At 45.7% G+C, this 19,231-nt stretch overlaps 1 protein-coding gene across 1 annotated transcript; it reads left to right on the top strand.

Annotated features, from left to right (window-relative positions):
- Positions 1–2,687: 2,687 nt before the first annotated feature.
- LOC149327803 (uncharacterized) lies at positions 2,688–14,592 on the top strand. The gene is made up of 4 exons (XM_089564978.1): positions 2,688–2,775; positions 10,218–10,351; positions 13,566–13,686; positions 14,490–14,592. The coding sequence occupies exons 1-4, from the start codon at positions 2,735–2,737 to the stop codon at positions 14,590–14,592; spliced, it is 399 nt and encodes a 132-aa protein (XP_089421104.1). The 5' UTR covers positions 2,688–2,734.
- Positions 14,593–19,231: the final 4,639 nt, after the last annotated feature.

Raw genomic sequence — 19,231 nt, 5'->3', positions numbered from 1 at the left:
CGTAATCTAGTTAAACCTCCTAATGGCTGGCAGGTGTGGAGTAGTGCACAACTGCCTTTGCATTAGGCCACTCAGGAGCTTAAGGAGTTTTGATATAACGCAACTACTGCTTGTATTTCGAAATGTTAAGAAGTAAGTACGCGAGTACTGACTGCAATAAAAACTACTGGGCCCCAGTTCGGCCTATAAAGATCCTGAGCTCACCGCCAGCCTGCTTGTATGTTTTCTACGGCGTCCGTGCCTTTCGTCACACCCACATAAAATAAATGGGAAGTATGCAGCCCGTGGTAAGATGTGCGCGTTGACGGTGCCTTTTCTCTGAAGAAAATATGAAGTAAGCGAAAAAGGGCTCATTTTCTACAACGTGCCGGATAAGAATGGCTACACAAGATATACATACAGGGTGTTTAACCTAAAACTTTACCGAATTTTAAAACTGCGCTTTTTCAGTTACAGTAGCACTGTTTCTGTCATAGCAGTGCCAGGGATGTAGTACGTCATAATGCTGCCAAGACGTGTTAACTAGCAGGCTGAACAACTAATGGTGAATAGTTCACTTGTTAGCTATTACTGTTAGTACCCTTAACTGTGAGGAGAAGAGTAGCCCACCGTAAGTAGCACCCATATAAGTTTTTAGACTTCGGAACACGCGGTTCCTATATCGCTGTAGGCTAACAAATTCTTGCTGCATCAAGGCAAAATGCATGCACTTGCGAGAAGGTTGTAGGCAACCTTTCCAGTGATAGGTAATTGTCGAAAAAGCCAAATTTTGTTTGGCCAACGCGCCGAGGGTAACAGTGTTTCAGAAAAATGAAAAACTGAGTTGGATATTGCTTACAGTATTCTACGCGCCTCTCAATGGTTACGGGTGCTCACAACAATAGTCAATAAGTTAACTATTCAATATTGGTCAATCAGCCAGCTGGTAAATTAAAGAACTAATCCTATGGAATTGCATCGACTTCAAAGAACACAAAGTTACACTAAGGGATGACTTCTCGCCTTCCACTCGACTTGCCCACAGGAAAGTTGTCGAGTTCGTTAAGAGTCAACCAGGATCAGCCATATTTTGTCTCCGGTACAACAAGTTATTTTTAAGCAAGAAATATTTCGCGCGCAATCCGATTAGAGAAGCTGGGGGACCGTGAGGGGCAGTCGTCTTTTCTCGTCATATAGCGTATCCATTATGCACACTAACACCCAAAGTATGTCAAATAAGAAAACGACTCTTTCATCCGCTATGGACACCTGCTCTGCTCTAGGCCACTGAAGCCTAGTGCGCCTAGCTCAGTAGAGCTCTTCGAGGTGCGCACTGTAGGACCACGCACTTTTTTGGTCCGAAAGTTGCCATGGCAACGCACCTTGTAAGCGCATTTCCGGGCACTATCTTCACCTTGGCCTCACTGCTTTGTATTCTTCAAAATGCGGCTTCAGCAGAAGGTGAGTGCATGATCCTAATCTAGTAATCTAGTTCTTCACGTAATCTAGTTAAACCTCCTAATGGCTGGCAGGTGTGGAGTAGTGCACAACTGCCTTTGCATTAGGCCACTCAGGAGCTTAAGGAGTTTTGATATAACGCAACTACTGCTTGTATTTCGAAATGTTAAGAAGTAAGTACGCGAGTACTGACTGCAATAAAAACTACTGGGCCCCAGTTCGGCCTATAAAGATCCTGAGCTCACCGCCAGCCTGCTTGTATGTTTTCTACGGCGTCCGTGCCTTTCGTCACACCCACATAAAATAAATGGGAAGTATGCAGCCCGTGGTAAGATGTGCGCGTTGACGGTGCCTTTTCTCTGAAGAAAATATGAAGTAAGCGAAAAAGGGCTCATTTTCTACAACGTGCCGGATACGAATGGCTAGACAGATATACATACAGGGTGTTTAACCTAAAACTTTACCGAATTTTAAAACTGCGCTTTTTCAGTTACAGTAGCACTGTTTCTGTCATAGCAGTGCCAGGGATGTAGTACGTCATAATGCTGCCAAGACGTGTTAACTAGCAGGCTGAACAACTAATGGTGAATAGTTCACTTGTTAGCTATTACTGTTAGTACCCTTAACTGTGAGGAGAAGAGTAGCCCACCGTAAGTAGCACCCATATAAGTTTTTAGACTTCGGAACACGCGGTTCCTATATCGCTGTAGGCTAACAAATTCTTGCTGCATCAAGGCAAAATGCATGCACTTGCGAGAAGGTTGTAGGCAACCTTTCCAGTGATAGGTAATTGTCGAAAAAGCCAAATTTTGTTTGGCCAACGCGCCGAGGGTAACAGTGTTTCAGAAAAATGAAAAACTGAGTTGGATATTGCTTACAGTATTCTACGCGCCTCTCAATGGTTACGGGTGCTCACAACAATAGTCAATAAGTTAACTATTCAATATTGGTCAATCAGCCAGCTGGTTAGACACCTTAGCCGTATTCTGATGTACTACAACGGTGACAAATCTATGCCGAAAAAGTGCTCTTCTAAAAAATCATTCCAGTTTTTAAAAGTGTATAAAGTCTTAGGTGAAACACAATGTATAGAATTGTGCTTAACAACTTGGAACTCATTATGTCATTTCAGCACTTTTAGATCCTCGTTTGCACGTTTAAGGGTAGAATCTATTTTTTCGTTTAATTTGTTGCTTTCATTAGCTGTAATTTAATGTTAATCCTCACAGATCTTTGTTCCTGGCACAAGGCGAGTGGCTGCTAGGACAGCCTTTATATTCAAATTAAACCCCCGCTGATGGAGTGTAATCTTCAAGAGGAGAGCGCCAAGCTGTGCAGGTGAGAGACCGTCATTTAATGCAATTGCTTATTGTTACTATAAAGATACTGCAATCTACATTCGGTGATTTTAGCAGGGTGGTACAAGTGTAATACATAACGCGGTGTGCACAGAAGAATGGGGAGCTTAATAAAGCTGATACTTTAATCTATGAAAGGCGTGCATTTGGACCTAACAAAGAAAAAAACAAAAAAACTCACACATTAGGTTACGTTAAACAACTAAAACATTGTCACTGCGATCGAGATACAAACTAATGTTATGGTAGACATGAAAAGAAAGAAGTTAATGTGTGCTCCTAGATGACCTGATTTTTAGCTGATTGCAGTTCACAATTGTGTGTGGGAAGAACGAATTTTCGAAACAGCTGTCTTTTTTTCTTATTTCGCACACCGGCCATAGAGGCGTAATTTGGGTTCGCTGTATACAAAAAGGACATGATATAAGGTGTTTTCGTGCAGGAACCGGCGAAGGCTCCTGCAGTTATTTTTGCCGGTTAGGCACTTGCAGAAATCCTCCCCCTTGACTCCATTATTTCCTTTTGGCGCGCGAGCAAAATGGAGTTTTAGAGAAAATATGCCCTTGCCGATTAGTGTAACTGGATGAGGAAAAAAAAAGGAGTAAAACGCAGAGGCAGCGTGTAAGTACCGAGCGTTAGGAATATCGAACGAATATTGCGTAATTAGTATCTTCGCTATATCCGGTACATAATTTTCGTTATAGCCGAATATCTACTTTTTTATGCAGACGTTTACAGCGCAAGAATACAAATTGTTTGACGCCACTTTGAATACCCTGCTTCAATTAATTTGGCCGTATTGGACGGTCAAGTTTCGAGGAGTCACGGTTTGGGGAACCAAAGGTCCTCGGTGCGAATCCCCATGAAGAGCCACGCTTTGATTCGAGTAATCTCATGCTTCGTAACGCGCTGGGTCGTCTCATACCACTCCGAGTATTCTGCGCCAATTAGGTGCTCGAAAATCTCCGTACCAATAGTACCACCCGCTGGTCCCACATAAATGGCCTTGTGTTCCATTCTAACCCATCCTTGAGTGACGCGAGTATTGGAGCTAACGCTCTAGAAAGCGTCGTTGGGTTCACGCGAAGTACGATAGCAGACTTAAAGGGACACTGAGGAGAAATTGAAGTTGGCTTGTATCGACAGAATACCAGCTCCTGATTACAAAAACGCCACTCATACTGACAACAAAGCTCTTGTAACGTAGAAAAGAGCAAGAACCAAAATAAAGGTATCGCCGCCACAGGCCAAACTCGCAAGTACAAGCATGCTGACGTCATAGGACAAAACAGTGTTGCTAGAACCAATGGTTCTAGCAACACTAGAACACGAGAAGCCACGAATCACTGAGGCGCAGGCAATGCATGCGCAAATCTCCTTAACGTCGCCAGATGGCACCACGAACCCAGCAGCTACGCGCACTCCTGCAGCATCGGGACCAATTTGCGCCTGATCACCGGCGATAGGCCGGCTCTCGGTATTCCACTAACGGTAACAAGGTACACGGTATGCTAAAGGTGTCTTGAGGTGACGACTTCGAGAACGGGATCCATCGTAACGCTGGCAAAACGCCGGTGCGAACGTAAACGATGCGAGGGTAGCGACGGCCGCAATAGCTTATAGATGCCTTCAACGTGCGGCCGGCGGTAGTTTTCATTTTGGCTGCTGCTGGGTCGCACCGCTAGGGCCAGAAATCACGGAGTCTGCGTCACGCCATGTGCACGTCACGTTTCACGTCATTTTGTCCTGTGTAGTCATAAGAGAATCCCAAGTTTGAATCAGAGGGGAGGGAAAAACCTTTTCAAGTTTGAATCCAAATTTCTTAGAAATAAATGCATGTTTCGCTGCCGGCCAAGTGGCAACAAAGGTATGAAATGCCGCACTATCGGATTTTGCTGTAAAAAATATATGAATAGGGCTCTCCTCACTTTCCCTTTAAAGCACGAGTTGCTGTATATATTATTAGAAGTGGTAGTCTGCCTCCTTTTCTCTCGTATTTCGTGCATGTATGGTGCGTATGCCCAATCGCCTAATCTGCCGTGCGTCTTGGTCAAGTTTTGAAAGCGCGGTCGCAGTCACAATCATATGTCGCCGATGCACTCAAGCTCATTGCCGTTCACGGTACGTAGGGAGTGCAGATTAGGCCTATGGAAGGCACCCTCACACGCATGTATAGCCGCTCTCTCAATACGACTTGCATTACACCTACGCTGCCCGTGCGCTTCACAGCACCTGAATATGCCTTTGCATATAATACAGGAAGCGCTATCTGTTTAATTTTTTCAGCGAAACGTACAACTTTTCACAGGACTGCCACTCCATGGTGCTGGAAGCTCTCAGCATGCCTTGCGTAATCAGAGCCATACTTTTTCCCGCGCATTTTTTCCCCTTGTCACATACCCCACGCTTCACGCCTTCCCCTGCAGCAAATATTTTTTACGGATCTGTTGCTGTCCGCCTGCGCTCTAGACGCTTAAACGAACGACAAAAAAAGTTATAGCGTTCGATACGCAACTTAGGCCCAATAACTGAAAAACAGCTAATTTCAAGCGTAAACACAGATCACTAAAGTTTTAATCCATGATCGCCTAGTTGGTAACAGCACTAACGGTGCACCACATATTCGTATGGCAAGGTGGCGTGTTAATATGCAGGGTTGGTATGGTAGAGTACTGTCATTGAACTTTTTCTGGGTCTTCTGAAGCAAAAGCGCTCACCTGATGGCATTGGGATCAGGCACTTCGAGAGGAGATTCTAGGACTAAAACAGCAATAGAAGAAATGTACTTCAGAAGAATGGCCTCAGGGCCGAGTTGCTGCATGATGAAATGAACGTCGGCGCAAGAAGGACGCTAACAAGAGAGGGGACACCACATGCACACACTACCAACTGTTTATTGCATGGAAAGGTGACATATTTAAACATACAGCTCAGGCATGACACTCATCGCATTATCGCTCCGAACCCAACATGTGGAAAAAAGCAGCAACATCAGGATAACAGACAAGAAATCTTTAACCTCTTCAGAAAAACTAAAAGAGTCTGATAATAGAACTTAGCGGAGGCCATCTCGTAGCCTCGTAGCCATATAGGCCAGACGCGTCGCTGCATTAACGACAGGACACGGGAACATGAAAAATCGTTAGAAAACGGAGGTGGGTCGAATTTGCCCCTACATTGTAAAGATTGCAAGTGTGAGCCAGTGCTTAACGGAATAAGCATTCTGGGCAGGAGTCGCGATCAGGTGGCACGTGAAATTCTTGAGGCTTTTATGACCTATAAGAAGGGAAGCACTTGTGTTAGCGACTCTTCAGTATCCCTCCGTAGAAATGAAGTGTCCTTTCTTGACTGTTTTTTGTGACGTCATGTACTGTGCATCTTTTCAGCCCTGCATTTCTAGCGGCCGCCTGTCGTTTGTTTAGTCGGGTTGTTAATTTTGTTACTGTTTTTGACTTTTCCGTTTTGTTGTTTTTTCGGGTTCTGGCTGCTTTTGCTAAATTCGTTTGACTCTGCCTTTGCTACGATTGTAATTTCTTTTTGGCTGCTTTTGCTTCTCATTTTAGACTGCTTTTGCTATATTGTTTGACACTGCTTTTGATACGAGATGGCCATCTCTAAGTTCTATTATCAGAATCTTTTAGTTTTTTCTGCAGAGGTTAAAGATTTCTTGTCTGTTATCCTGATGTTGCAGCTTTTTTCCACGTGTTGGGTTCGGAGCGATAATGCGATGAGTGTCATGCCTGAGCTGTATGTTTAAATATGTCACCTTTCAATGCAATAAACAGTTGGTAGTGTGCGCATGTGGTGTACCCTCTCTTGTTAGTGTCCTTGTTGCGCCGCCGTAAATTTCAGAAGAAATGTAATTCTTCTATTGCACAGAACAAGCGCTGCATGGCGTGCCGTTCTCCACTTATACAAAAAAAATAGTGACTAGACTTTTCATGCGAAACCCCGTTACTCGCAAAAAGCACCCTTACAAAATTTCTTCGTCTATAAACTGTCTATGGACTTCGGTCTTTAATGTTTATACACTATCTATAAACAAATCATAGAGAACAGTCTATAGTCACTACAAATGCTATAGACAATCTATAGACTGTCTATATATTGTAGGCCATACAAGTTTAGTAGCCTTTTGTCTATAGACAGCCTATACACTATGGATAGAGAAAAATAGATATCTATTGTTAATGGCGGCGCTGGTGCGGGGCTTGGGAGCCCCGCGTGCGAGGAACCTCTCAAGCGGTTGCTGGATGGAGACTGGGGGTTTATTTCTTTAGAGGGAGAGAGAGAGAGGGCGAGTGTACAAGAATGCACTTTCGCTGCTGTAGGAATGCAGACGGTCACGGTAAGGGAATTGGGAATCCGTCAGTCGACGGGGCTGTGGGGATCAGATGCCGTCGGGGGAGACGCCTGCTAGCTTTTGTGGGTGCTAGCTTTTGTTGGAGCGGCCGGCCCGCGCTTGTTTCTGGGAAGCGGGCGGCGAGTATGCGCGGAAGAGGCAAGGGTTGCTGGAGCGGCCTGGCGTCGCTTGGTCGACGAACACAACATCCCTTCCTCCTTAGCTGTGGTCATCGTATCGGTAGGGCGGGCGCCTTTGCCGCTGGGGTCTTAGCACTTGCTGTTGCGTGGACCCGTTGGGTTGGTCTCCGCAAGGTTGTGTCGCACGGTCGTCCAGACTGCCACAGGTTCTCCATGTTCGGAGGGGGGCGCTGTAGACAGGTCGAGCACAGGCGAAGCCTCGGCTGGTAGCGTGATCACGAACGTAGCTGGCACAGAGTATTGTTTACTTGCTGGTGGTCCGTTCGTCCGATCGCGTGGCGGCGGATCTTCCGTCGGGTAGGCTGCTGCACCTGGTTTAATGTGACCAAGGTGCCTACGAACCGTTCCGTTTCTGTGTTGAGAAGTCTCGTGGACTTCTGCGGAGCTCGTCACTCCCTTGAGTCCTCGCTGCGGCCTTGACGCACTTTTTGATGGCAGGGCCAGGTCCAAAGCACGCTTCTGGTGGCGTCGATGTTGCAGACGTTGTCGTCAGCACTCCAGAGTTGCAGTCGGCTGTCAAACTTCTGAGGCTACGACGTAGCTGCTGATCGAGTGGCTTTCTGTCTGCGTCGTCGATGTTGCAGGCGTTGTCGTCAGCACTCCAGGGTTGGAGTCGGCTGTCAAACTTCTGAGGCTGCGACGTAGCTGCTGATCGAGTGGCTTTCTGTCGGCGTCGTCGATGTTGCAGGCGTTGTCGTCAGCACTCCCGGGTTGCAGTCGGCTGTCAAACTTTTGAGGGCTGCGACGTAGCTGCTGATCGCCTTGCTTTCTGTCGGCGTCGTCGATGTTGCAGGCGTTGTCGTCAGCACTCCAGGGTTGCAGTCGGCTGTCGAACTTCTGAGGCTGCGACGTAGCTGCTGATCGAGTGGCTTTCTGTCGGCGTCGTCGATGTTGCAGGCGTTGTCGTCAGCACTCCCGGGTTGCAGTCGGCTGTCAAACTTTTGAGGGCTGCGACGTAGCTGCTGATCGATTTGCTTCCTGCCGGCGTCGTCGATGTTGCAGGCGTTGTCGTCAGCACTCCCGGGTTGCAGTCGGCTGTCAAACTTCTGAGGCTGCGACGTAGCTGCTGATCGCCTTGCTTTCTGTCGGCGTCGTCGATGTTGCAGGCGTTGTCGCCAGCACTCCAGGGTTGCAGTCGGCTGTCAAACTTTTGAGGCTGCGACGTAGCTGCTGATCGACTTGCTTTCTGCCGGCGTCGTCGATGTTGCAGGCGTTGTCGTCAGCACTCCAGGGTTGCAGTCGGCTGTCAAACGTTTGAGGCTGCGACGTAGCTGCTGATCGACTTGCTTTCTGCCGGCGTCGTCGATGTTGCAGGCGTTGTCGTCAGCACTCCAGGGTTGCAGTCGGCTGTCAAACTTTTGAAGCTGCGACGTAGCTGCTGATCGACTTACGGCAGTTGGTCACGTCGCTGGAAACGTTACGGCTGTACAGCTCGGATGGTCTGCCATCGACGTGCTTCAGGAGAAGTGTGACTATAGGTATCCATAGCTGACTTCTCCGGGAGTCTTCGGTGTGACCAGCACGCGAGAAGTCTTGAAGGTGTCGGTCCGCATAGCGTCAGGAGGAGCGCGTGCTTCTTTGCCTCGTCGGAGACATCGTTTGCCACGAGGTAGAATGTGAGGCGCTGAATCCACGATCCACGAAAAGGCTCGATGACACCGTGCAGTCCTCCAGTAGCCATCGGCGACACCTCGAACTGCGTACGCTCTACATCCCACTTCTCGTCGCCAGTGTTAATGGCGGTGTTGGTGCGGGGCGCGGGAGCCCCGCATGCGGGGAACCTCTCAAGCGGTTGCTGGATGGAGACTGGGGGTTTATTTCTTTAGAGGGAGAGAGAGAGAGGGCGAGTGTACAAGAATGCACTTTCGCTGCTGTAGGAATGCAGACGGTCACGGTAAGGGAATTGGGAATCCGTCAGTCGACGGGGCTGTGGGGATCAGATGCCATCGGGGGAGACGCCTGCTAGCTTTTGTGGGTGCTAGCTTTTGTTGGAGCGGCCGGCCCGCGCTTGTTTCTGGGAAGCGGGCGGCGAGTATGCGCGGAAGAGGCAAGGGTTGCTGGAGCGGCCTGGCGTCGCTTGGTCGACGAACACAACATCTATATGAAGGCAACATAGTCTATATGAAGTCTACAGACACTCTATAGACCCTTTTTAAAAGGGCAGCGCCAAGAAAGCTGCAGTCATTTCGAGTTTTAATTCGTGTACTTGTCCTTCCTACTCATTTTCTGTTTATGTTAATGTTTCTCTAATTAGGTTAGACTCGTTCGTTTTCGCAAATCAGTCGGATTGGTCGGCTGAAAGGGCACAGTTGTGAAAATTGATATTCGAACGCCCATGAACTTCAACCTTTCGGAAAGCACCAGTACGAGCACACACACTTAGCTATTCGTTCTATCATTTAAGTTTCACTGTGCACAACAGCCGTTACCGTCCATGGAGCTGATTTCATTTCAGATTGCCGCAATACACATAAATTAACCACCGTTCCGCTTAAACGGCGAATACCTGTAAACGGCAGCCATCTTTTTTCAGCGCCTTCAGTTCCTTCGTTGACACATCAGAAAACAAAACTATGTGGTTATTAAGAGGCGGTCGCTATCAGCAAAAAAAGTAGTTCAATCGTTTTTTTAAGAACAAACGCGTGGCTGCGTGCACGTTACGATGGTCCAGTTAATCGCAATTTTTTTTCTATTTAGGCGCCGACATTACTAACTGTTGATTTCCAATACACATTAAAAATCGACTACGTTTATTTCAAGCATTGCAACGCTCTTGTGCGTAGAGAAGTGCTTTATTGTTTGTTGTCTTTTTTTAGGCACACATTATGCAAACGTTTTGACAAAGGTGAAAAGTTTCATTTCCCTGGACTTTGCACACAGAGAACTTCTGCTGCAGAGTCGATGCTACACTCAGCTGAGGACCTGTTCCGATGAACTGAAGACGGGCGTCAACTTTCAAGAAACAGGTTACCGGCAACTTCGGGAATTCACTTGTAACGGAAGCGAGGTTGAGCGTGAGTGTACTCCTTGCTATGTTATTTTTTTTAGATTATCCAAATTATTACTCCGCAATAAGAGCCCTCATATCTTATCTGTTTTGCTGCTCTCCACTGACAGATTCCTGTCGCTAAGGTCAATCACTACCAGCACTTCCCATATAATCCTCGGTCGTCTCCTCATCTTGTCCTTTCCTGTGTCCATCTGCAGCATATTTCCTTAACGTTTGGCTACACGGCTGAAATATTGCGTGATAGATATTGAGTTCGCAGCTTCATAGCTTTTGTAATCAGAGAAAGCGTTGTGTACGCGCTTCGAAGTGTCCCTGGGAAGCTCTTGCGGGAACGAACACTGTCTAATTATTATTTCTTGTTTAGTGGGCGTACACGACCATCGCTTTGGCTGCCGTTCAATTTGCATTGTCCAGTAACTTTGCATGACATCTACGGCGTTCTCTCCATTTGTCCAAACTATTCTGGTATATTAGTATTCGAGCTTACTTCGACATGCTTTGAGTAAATGCATGCTGACCGAAGGCTTATTTTTTATCTTTTCATCTTAGACATGGTTATCCTTTTCTGCTCATCACAATTAACTGATCTTTACTACTGTGAAGAGCTGGTATGGTCTCGACCAGGTTTTCCTTTTTTAGGGTCGCACTGGTATATACTTTATTCAGGTATAGCGCTCATGACAGTAAGCCACGTCATGGCGCGTCTGCGTTTTCTGAGGTGACGCAAATGTTAGCGAACTGCCTGATATTAATCTATAGCACAGGACATCAATTACAATAACGCCACAGATCCCTAATCGGTGCTGGAAACGACGGGGCAGAGTGCATTGGAGTAATATTATTTTTGCTTTTCCGCATCTATTGGTTATGGCCTCTGGCACACGGCTTGATCTCTCCGTCGAGCGAGACACGGCCATGTCGTCCAGGGAAAATTGTGACATCGCCCTGCAGCTTGTATGAATTAGGGATTTATCGCAGTTATCTGCAAACTTCCGTCACCACCTACTCTCCTGAGTCATATCTTCGGACGAGTCGACGACATACCTTACCGATCCTACCATGACAAGTGGTTCCAGTCAATGGATCTCAAAAGTGGCTATTGGCAGCTAAAAGCTGCGCAGAGATATTGATAGAAAACTGCCTTCTTTATTTATTTATTTTATTTATTGAATACTGCGGACATGCTGTATGTCCAAGCAGGAGAGGGAAATACATACAGGAGGGAAAAGCAAAACAGGTGCGATAGTAACGAACGATATAAATACAACAAAACAAGCAACGCAAAAGTACAATTGAGAACGCGGTTACAGCACAGCTACTAAACCAGCAGTGAAAATCAAGAATGATTACAAAACAACGGAGAGTTCTCCGGTAGAGCATTCCATTGAGAAACTGTTCTCGGAAAAAAAGAAAACTTGTAGGCATCTGTGCGTGCAAAAATAGGTTTCAGGCTAAGGGCATGCTTATGGCGCGAGGCTCGTGTGGAATCATTAACGATGTAATTTTCAGGTCGGATACCAAGTCGAGAAAAGTATAATGAATGAAGGAAGTTGAGACGGGCTTTCTTCCTTCTATCTGCCAGTGGTTCTAAGTCTGCGAGTTTCAACATGGCGGAAGGAGAGTCTAGGCGCCTGTAACGGTTGTAAATGAATCGTGCCGCAAGACGTTGCATTCTTTCTAGTTTTTGGATGTCATCTACCGTGTAGGGGTCCCATACAATGCAGGCATATTCGAGACTGGGCCTTACAATAGATTTATATGCTTTCAGTCTTAGGGCACTAGGGCAACCGCTCATCCGAAGATTCAGAAATCCTAGCTTTTTGCGGGTGGAGGAGCATATATTTTCGATGTGTTTCGTCCATTTGAGCCGTGACGTTATGGTGACACCTAGATACTTATATTCTTTTACAGCTCTGATTGCAATGTTATTAATGTTGTATAAAAAATTATGTTGCGTGGTCTTTTTACAGATGCAAAGAGAAACTGTTTTGTCAAAGTTAATAACCATTTCCCATTCATTACACCATTTAGCTAAATATTGTAGATTTGCATTCAAAGTAAGCTGGTCAGACACAAATTTGATAGACTTAAATATAATACAATCATCCGCAAACAGCTTTACGGACACAGAGGGATCGAGAGCTTCTGGGAGATCGTTTATATAGATATTGAATAGTACTGGACCCAGAACCGATCCCTGAGGCACACCTGAGTAAACCTCTAAGAACCGAGAGGTGGCTCCATCGATGTCGACAAACTGCTTTCGCTTTGAAAAGTATGATGTGACCCAATTTATTATTTGATCCGGAACGCCTAATAATTTCATTTTTATTACTAGTTTATGATGAGGTACTCTATCGAAAGCTTTAGAATAATCTAAAAAAAATCATGTCGACCTGACCACCGCAATCAAGCACTTTAGCAACTTTTTAGCACTTTAGCACTTTAGCACTTTAGCAACTTTAGCAAGTTAACGCTGCACGACGCTTTCGAGTTCAAGGCGCTTCCGTTTAGATCTTGATCCGATGCAGCAGCGGTCCTGCAAACTATGTGCTCATTATTAGCCAGCTTAGGTGCCGGACTTGGCTCGTCTACCTAGATAGTGTCATTCACGACGTTCACATAAGGCAACTGGAGAGAACATTTCAAGCGGCGAAATCTCCGGACTCACACTGAAGACTAAGATAGGAGTGCCGCTTTCCCTCCCAGGAATGGCCGCTGCACCTAGGCCACTTTGGTAGGGGGGACGGTGTGCTCAATGACCTTCATATAGCGGGCACTATCGCACAGATTCTACAGTATGCATTGAAAAAGGTTAGGGGCGGGTATTTTTTTTATCTGCTCGTTTTATCGCCGCGGACTACAACACGAGCGGCGACCGCACCTCTCGGCAGTAATAGCGATCGTATGCGCTACAGAATATGCGACTTTTGGCATTGATCAGTGCGCTTTAGGCACATAATCTGGAATTTTCGCAATGGTTTTTAAGCAAACTGCGACCAAAAGAAGCGGTCATTATGAGCCCGACGACCGCTGAGCAGGTGTGTGCTTGCACTGGCTCGGGTTTACTTTCTTTGCTTTGTGAGCATGGTTGGGTTTGCCTAATGGACAATTTACTACCAGGTTTTTAGTTGGCCGGCATGTTTCCTTGGTCGCCTGGACGCGACAAACGTTGTACAAAATATTTGCGTTGAAAGATCCTTCTTGTACTTTTGCAGGCGTGCAGAACTTATTGGATTGCGTTGACGATTATTTGGTTGAAGAGTGCGTCAGAAAATATTTGCCCACTGGTTCCCCTGGATTTCCCATACGATCCAGCGGACAATTCGACGAGTGCAGGTGAGGCGGTTTTGCTTTTTGGTTTTTATGGCGTTTAGCGTCCCAAAGCAAAAAGACTATGAGGGACGCCGCAGTGGAAGTAACAGGATTGTTCCTACCACCTGAGGTTCTCTAACGTGCCCTGCCATCGCCACCGCACGAGCTTCTAGCATTCGAGATACGAACGCCGCCGCCAGGATCGAATCAGAGTATTTCGAGTGAGCAGAAGAGCGGAATAATCACTGAGCCAGCGCGGAAGCGCACGTGAGGTGGGATAATTGGGATTGCATTAAGAACCGGTTGGTAGAGATATTAAAGCAGTAAGGCTTACATTTCTTTTCTTACGATCATAGCGAATGTTATCAAAATCTCATGCCACCTTTATTACCATCCAGTCATAGGTGTGCTGCCAATCGCACAATCACATTGTCGTGCTGCTTGTGCTCACGCTTACGAAATTTTTTAGAGAGTCAATAGACTTCTGTCTAAAAAATCTATAAATTCTCAATGGACAAATTCTAGACAACTGTATATAGGCATAGACAATGAAATAGACAATCTACAGATTTGTGGCGATAAACCTTTGGTCGTCTTTTGTCTGTAGATAGTCTATAGACAAAGAATAGACAACAAGAATATCTATAAGAAGGCAATAGAGTCTGTAAAAAGTCTATAGACTGCGTATAGATCATTCTTCCAGGGAAGACGGGCATGAGCTTTAAATCTTTCGCGCATAAGTGAACAAGAATGTGCTCGTAGAAAATTGTGCTCCGCAAAAGCCTCGATTAACGCCGATTCCAAATATCATTTTTTTTTTGCTGCAGGGGAAATGCACTGTACTACTATTGTGCAAACCAGACGTCCCACAAGAGCTGCCCTATGGGATACGAAGCTTTCCTAGTGTCCTTCAGGAAGCTGCAAAGATAGCCTCTCGTACGGTTGCAAACGCTTTTGTTGTTCCTGATGTGTAGCTAAGCGCGTTTGTTTGCAATGGGCTTCAATAACACACTTGGCGGGGCAAGTTGGTGCATAGCTTCCAGAATACAAGCGCAACAATGACAACACTCAGAAAGGAGAAAGACGGGACATGCGCTATTAGCAAAACTTTATGCATTTCATAAATAGCTGCTTAAATAGCCTGGGGGAAGGGTGGAGATAACAGGTGACTGCTCATGCGCGCGATCTTGAAGGCTGAAAAAAGGGGGGACCCTGGGGAACCATCGGAAACTTAAACATATCTAAAATCTTCCATTCTTTCTCGTGAATCATGATCACACGGATACTAACACAAACACTCCCATTCTTTCTAAATTGCTGCGCCTCTGTCAATTCACGAGCGATTCTGGCTTTGCTCTTCCTGACAATGCTGCTTTCTCGAAGCCTTCAAGCCAGCGTTATCTTTTCTTCTTTTCCGCATTCCTTGTAGTGAAGCGGTATAATTTTCTGCGTTCCATTTAATGTGCCCAAAATATTAGCATAGTCTAAGCGGTACCGCAAATTGAAGTAAAAAGTTGGCATGCTAAAAAAAAAAATAGCGGGCGCTCTAATCCGTGCTACGACTAGATTATTCCAATGCAGGAATGCATGCGTACTGACCCATGTTCTGTTAACTATACTAAACGAAAACGATTGTTCAAGCAAGAGTACCAGGTTAATTGAGTACAGAATTTTGAGCAGCCAGTTCTCTCACGCGCTCATTGGTCCCTAAAATTAGGATTTTCAGCAGGAGGGAAGAACGGACGGATAGGAGGGCCACCTTTGAAACGGGATGGTGGCAGTTGCCACAATGCTCTGCTTTGTTTCTCTATTTTTGTTTAACTGCGTTGTAAATTATTAAAATTCTCCATTTTCTTTCAATACGGTTCCTTACACTGCTGATGTCCATAATAGCTAAATCAGCAGCTACGAAATTAAAGAACTAATCCTATGGAATTGCATCGACTTCAAAGAACACAAAGTTACAGTAAGGGACTCGCCTTCCACTCGACTCGCCCACAGGAAAGTTGTCGAGTTTGGTAAGAGTCAGCCAGGATCAGCCAAAGTTCGTCTCCGGTACAACAAGTTATTTTTAAGCAAAAAATATTTCGTGCGCAATCCGATTACAGAAGCTAGGGGGCCGTGAGGGGCAGTCGTCTTTTCTCGTCATGTGGCGTATCCATTCTGCACACTAACACCCGAAGTATCTCATATAAGAAAACGACTCTTTCATCCGCAATGGACGCCTGCTCTGCTCTAGGCCACTGAAGCCTATTGCGTCTAGCCCAGTAGAGCTCTTCGAGGTGCGCAGTGTAGGACCACGCACTTTTTTTTGTCCGAAAGTTGCCATTGCAACGCACGTTGTCAGCACATTTCCGGGCACTATCTTCACCTTGGCCTCACTGCTTGGTATTCTTCAAATTGTGGCTTCAGCAGAAAGTGAGTGCATGATCCTAATCTAGTAATCTAGTTCTTCACGTAATCTAGTTAAACCTCCTAATGGCTGGCAGGTGTGGAGTGGTGCACAACTGCCTTTGCATTAGGCCGCTCAGGAGCTTAAGGAGCTTTGATATAACGCCACTACTGCTTGTATTTCGAAATGTTAAGAAGTAAGTACGCGAGTACTGATTGCAGTAAAAACTACTGGGCCCCAGTTCGCCCTAGAAAGATCCTGAGCTCACCGCCAGCCTGCTTGTATGTTTTCTACGGCGTCCGTGCCTTTCGTCACAGCCACATAAAATAAATGGGAAGTATGCAGCCCGTGGTAAAATGTGCGCGTTGACGGTGCCTTTTCTCTGAAGAAAATATGAAGTAAGCGAAAAAGGGCTCATTTTCTACAACGTGTCGGATAAGAATGGCTAGACAGATATACATAAAGGGGGTTTAACCTAAAACTTTACCGAATTTTAAAACTGCGCTTTTTCAGTTACAGTAGCACTGTTTCTGTCATAGCGGTGTCAGGGATGTAGTACGTCATAATGCTGCCAAGACGTGTTAACTAGCAGGCTGAACAACTAATGGTGAATAGTTCACTTGTTAGCTATTACTGTTAGTACCCTTAACTGCGAGGAGAAGAGTAGCCCACCGTAAGTAATACCCATATAAGTTTTTAGACTTCGGAACACGCGGTTCCTATATCGCTGTAGGCTAACAAATTCTTGCTGCATCAAGGCAAAATGCATGCACTTGCGAGAAGGTTTTAGGCAACCTTTCCAGTGATAGGTAATTGTCGAAAAAGCCAAATTTTGTTTGGCCAACGCGCCGAGGGTAACAGTGTTTCAGAAAAATGAAAAACTGATATGGATATTGCTTACAGTATTCTACGCGCCTCTCAATGGTTACGGGTGCTCACAGCAATAGTCAATAAGTTAACTATTCAATATTGGTCAATCAGCCAGCTGGTTAGACACCTTAGCCGTATTCTGATGTACTACAACGGTGACAAATCTATGCCGATAAAGTGCTCTTCTAACCAATCATTCCAGTTTTTAAAAGTGTATAAAGTCTTAGGTGAAACACAATGTATAGAATTGTGCTTAACAACTTGGAACTCATTATATCATTTCAGCACTTTTACATCCTCTTTTGCACGTTTAAGGGTAGAAGCTATTTTTTCGTTTAATATGTTGCTTTCATTATCTGTAATTTAATGTTAATCCTCGCAGATCTTTGTTCCTGGCACAAGGCGAGTGGCTGCTACGACAGCCTTTGTATTGAAATTAAACCCCCGCTGATGGAGGGTAACTTTCAAGAGGAGAGCGCCAAGTTGTGCAGGTGAGAGACCGTCATTTAATGGAATTGTTTATTGTTACTCTAAAGATACTGCAATCTACATTCGGTGATTTTAGCAGGGTGGTACAAGCGTAATACATAAAGCGATGTGCACAGAAGAATCGAGAGCTTGATAAAGCTGATACTTTAATCTATGAAAAGCGTGCATTTGGACCTAACAAAGAAAAAAACAAAAAATCACACATTAGGTTACGCTAAACAACTAAAACATTGCCACTGCGATCGCGATACAAACTGATGTTATGGTAGACATGAAAAGAAAGAAGTTAATCTGTGCTCCTAGATGACCTGATTTTTAGCTCATTCCAGTTCATAATTGTTCTTCGTTCTTCCCAACGAATTTTCGAAACAGTTTTTTTTTATTTCGCACACCTGCAATAGAGGCGTAATTTGGGTTCGCTGTATACAAAAAGGACATGATATAAGGTGTTTTCGTGCAGGAACCGGCGAAGGCTCCTACAGTTATTTTTGCCGGTTAGGCACTTGTAGAAATCCTCCCCCTTGACTCCATTATTTCCTTTTGGTGCGCGAGCAAAACAGAGTTTGAGAGAAAATATGCCCTTGCCGATTAGTGTAAGTGGATGAGGAAAAAAAAAAGAGTAAAACGCAGAGGCAGTGTATAAGTACCGAGCGTTAGGAATATCGAACGAATATTGCGTAATTAGTATCTTCGCTATATCCGGTACATGATTTTCGTTATAGCCGAATATCTACTTTTTTATGCCAACGTATACAGCGCAAGAATACAAACTGTTTGACGCCACATTGAATACCCTACTTCAATTAATTTGGCCGTATTGGACGTTCAAGTTGCGAGGAGTCAATGTTTGGGGAACCAAAGGTCCTCGGTGCGAATCCCCATGAAGAGCCAGGCTTTGATTCGAGTACTCTCATGCTTCGTAACGCGCTGAGTGGTTTCATACCACTCCGAGCATTCTGCGCCAATTAGGTGCTCGAAAATCTCCGTACCAATAGTACCACCCGCTGGTCCCACATAAATGGCCTTGTGTTTCATTCTAACCCATCCTTGAGTGACGCGAGTATTGGAGCTAACGCTCTAGAAAGCGTCGTTGGGTTCACGCGAAGTACGATAGCAGACTTAAAGGGACACTGAGGAGAAATTGAAGTTGGCTTGTATCGACAGAATACCAGCTCCTAATTACAAAAACGCCACTCATACTGACAACAAAGCTCTTGTAACGTAGAAAAGAGCAAGAACCAAAATACAGGTATCGCCGCCACAGGCCAAACTCGCAAGTACAAGCATGGTGGCGTCATAGGACAAAACAGTGTTGCTAGAACCAATGGTTCTAGCAACACTGGGACACGAGAAGCCACGAATCACTGAGGCGCAGCCAATGCATGCGCAAATCTCCTTAACGTCGCCAGATGGCACCACGAACCCAGCAGCTACGCGCGCTCCTGCAGCATCGGGACCAATTTGCGCCTGATCACCGGCGATAGGCCGGCTCTCGGTATTCCACTAACGGTAACAAGGTACACGGTATGCTAAAGGTGTCTTTAGGTGACGACTTCGAGAACGGGATCCATCGTAACGCTGGCAAAACGCCGGTGCCAACGTAAACGAAGCGACGGTAGCGACGGCCGCAATAGCTGATAGATGCCTTCAACGTGCGGCCGGCGGTAGCTTTCATTTAGGCTGCTGTTGGGTCGCACCGCTGGCGGCCAGAAATCACGGAGTCTGCGTTACGCCATGTGCACGTCACGTTTCACGTCATTTTGTCCTGTGTAGTCATAAGAGAATCCCAAGTTTGAATCAGAGGGGAGGGAAAAACTT

Source organism: Amblyomma mixtum, chromosome 10 (genome assembly GCF_055824585.1).
Source record: "Amblyomma mixtum isolate Tamu chromosome 10, ASM5582458v1, whole genome shotgun sequence".
NCBI classification, from domain to species: Eukaryota; Metazoa; Arthropoda; class Arachnida; order Ixodida; family Ixodidae; genus Amblyomma; species Amblyomma mixtum.
Note: the sequence above shows the minus strand (reverse complement) of the source record. Positions and strands in the feature narration are given on the sequence as shown.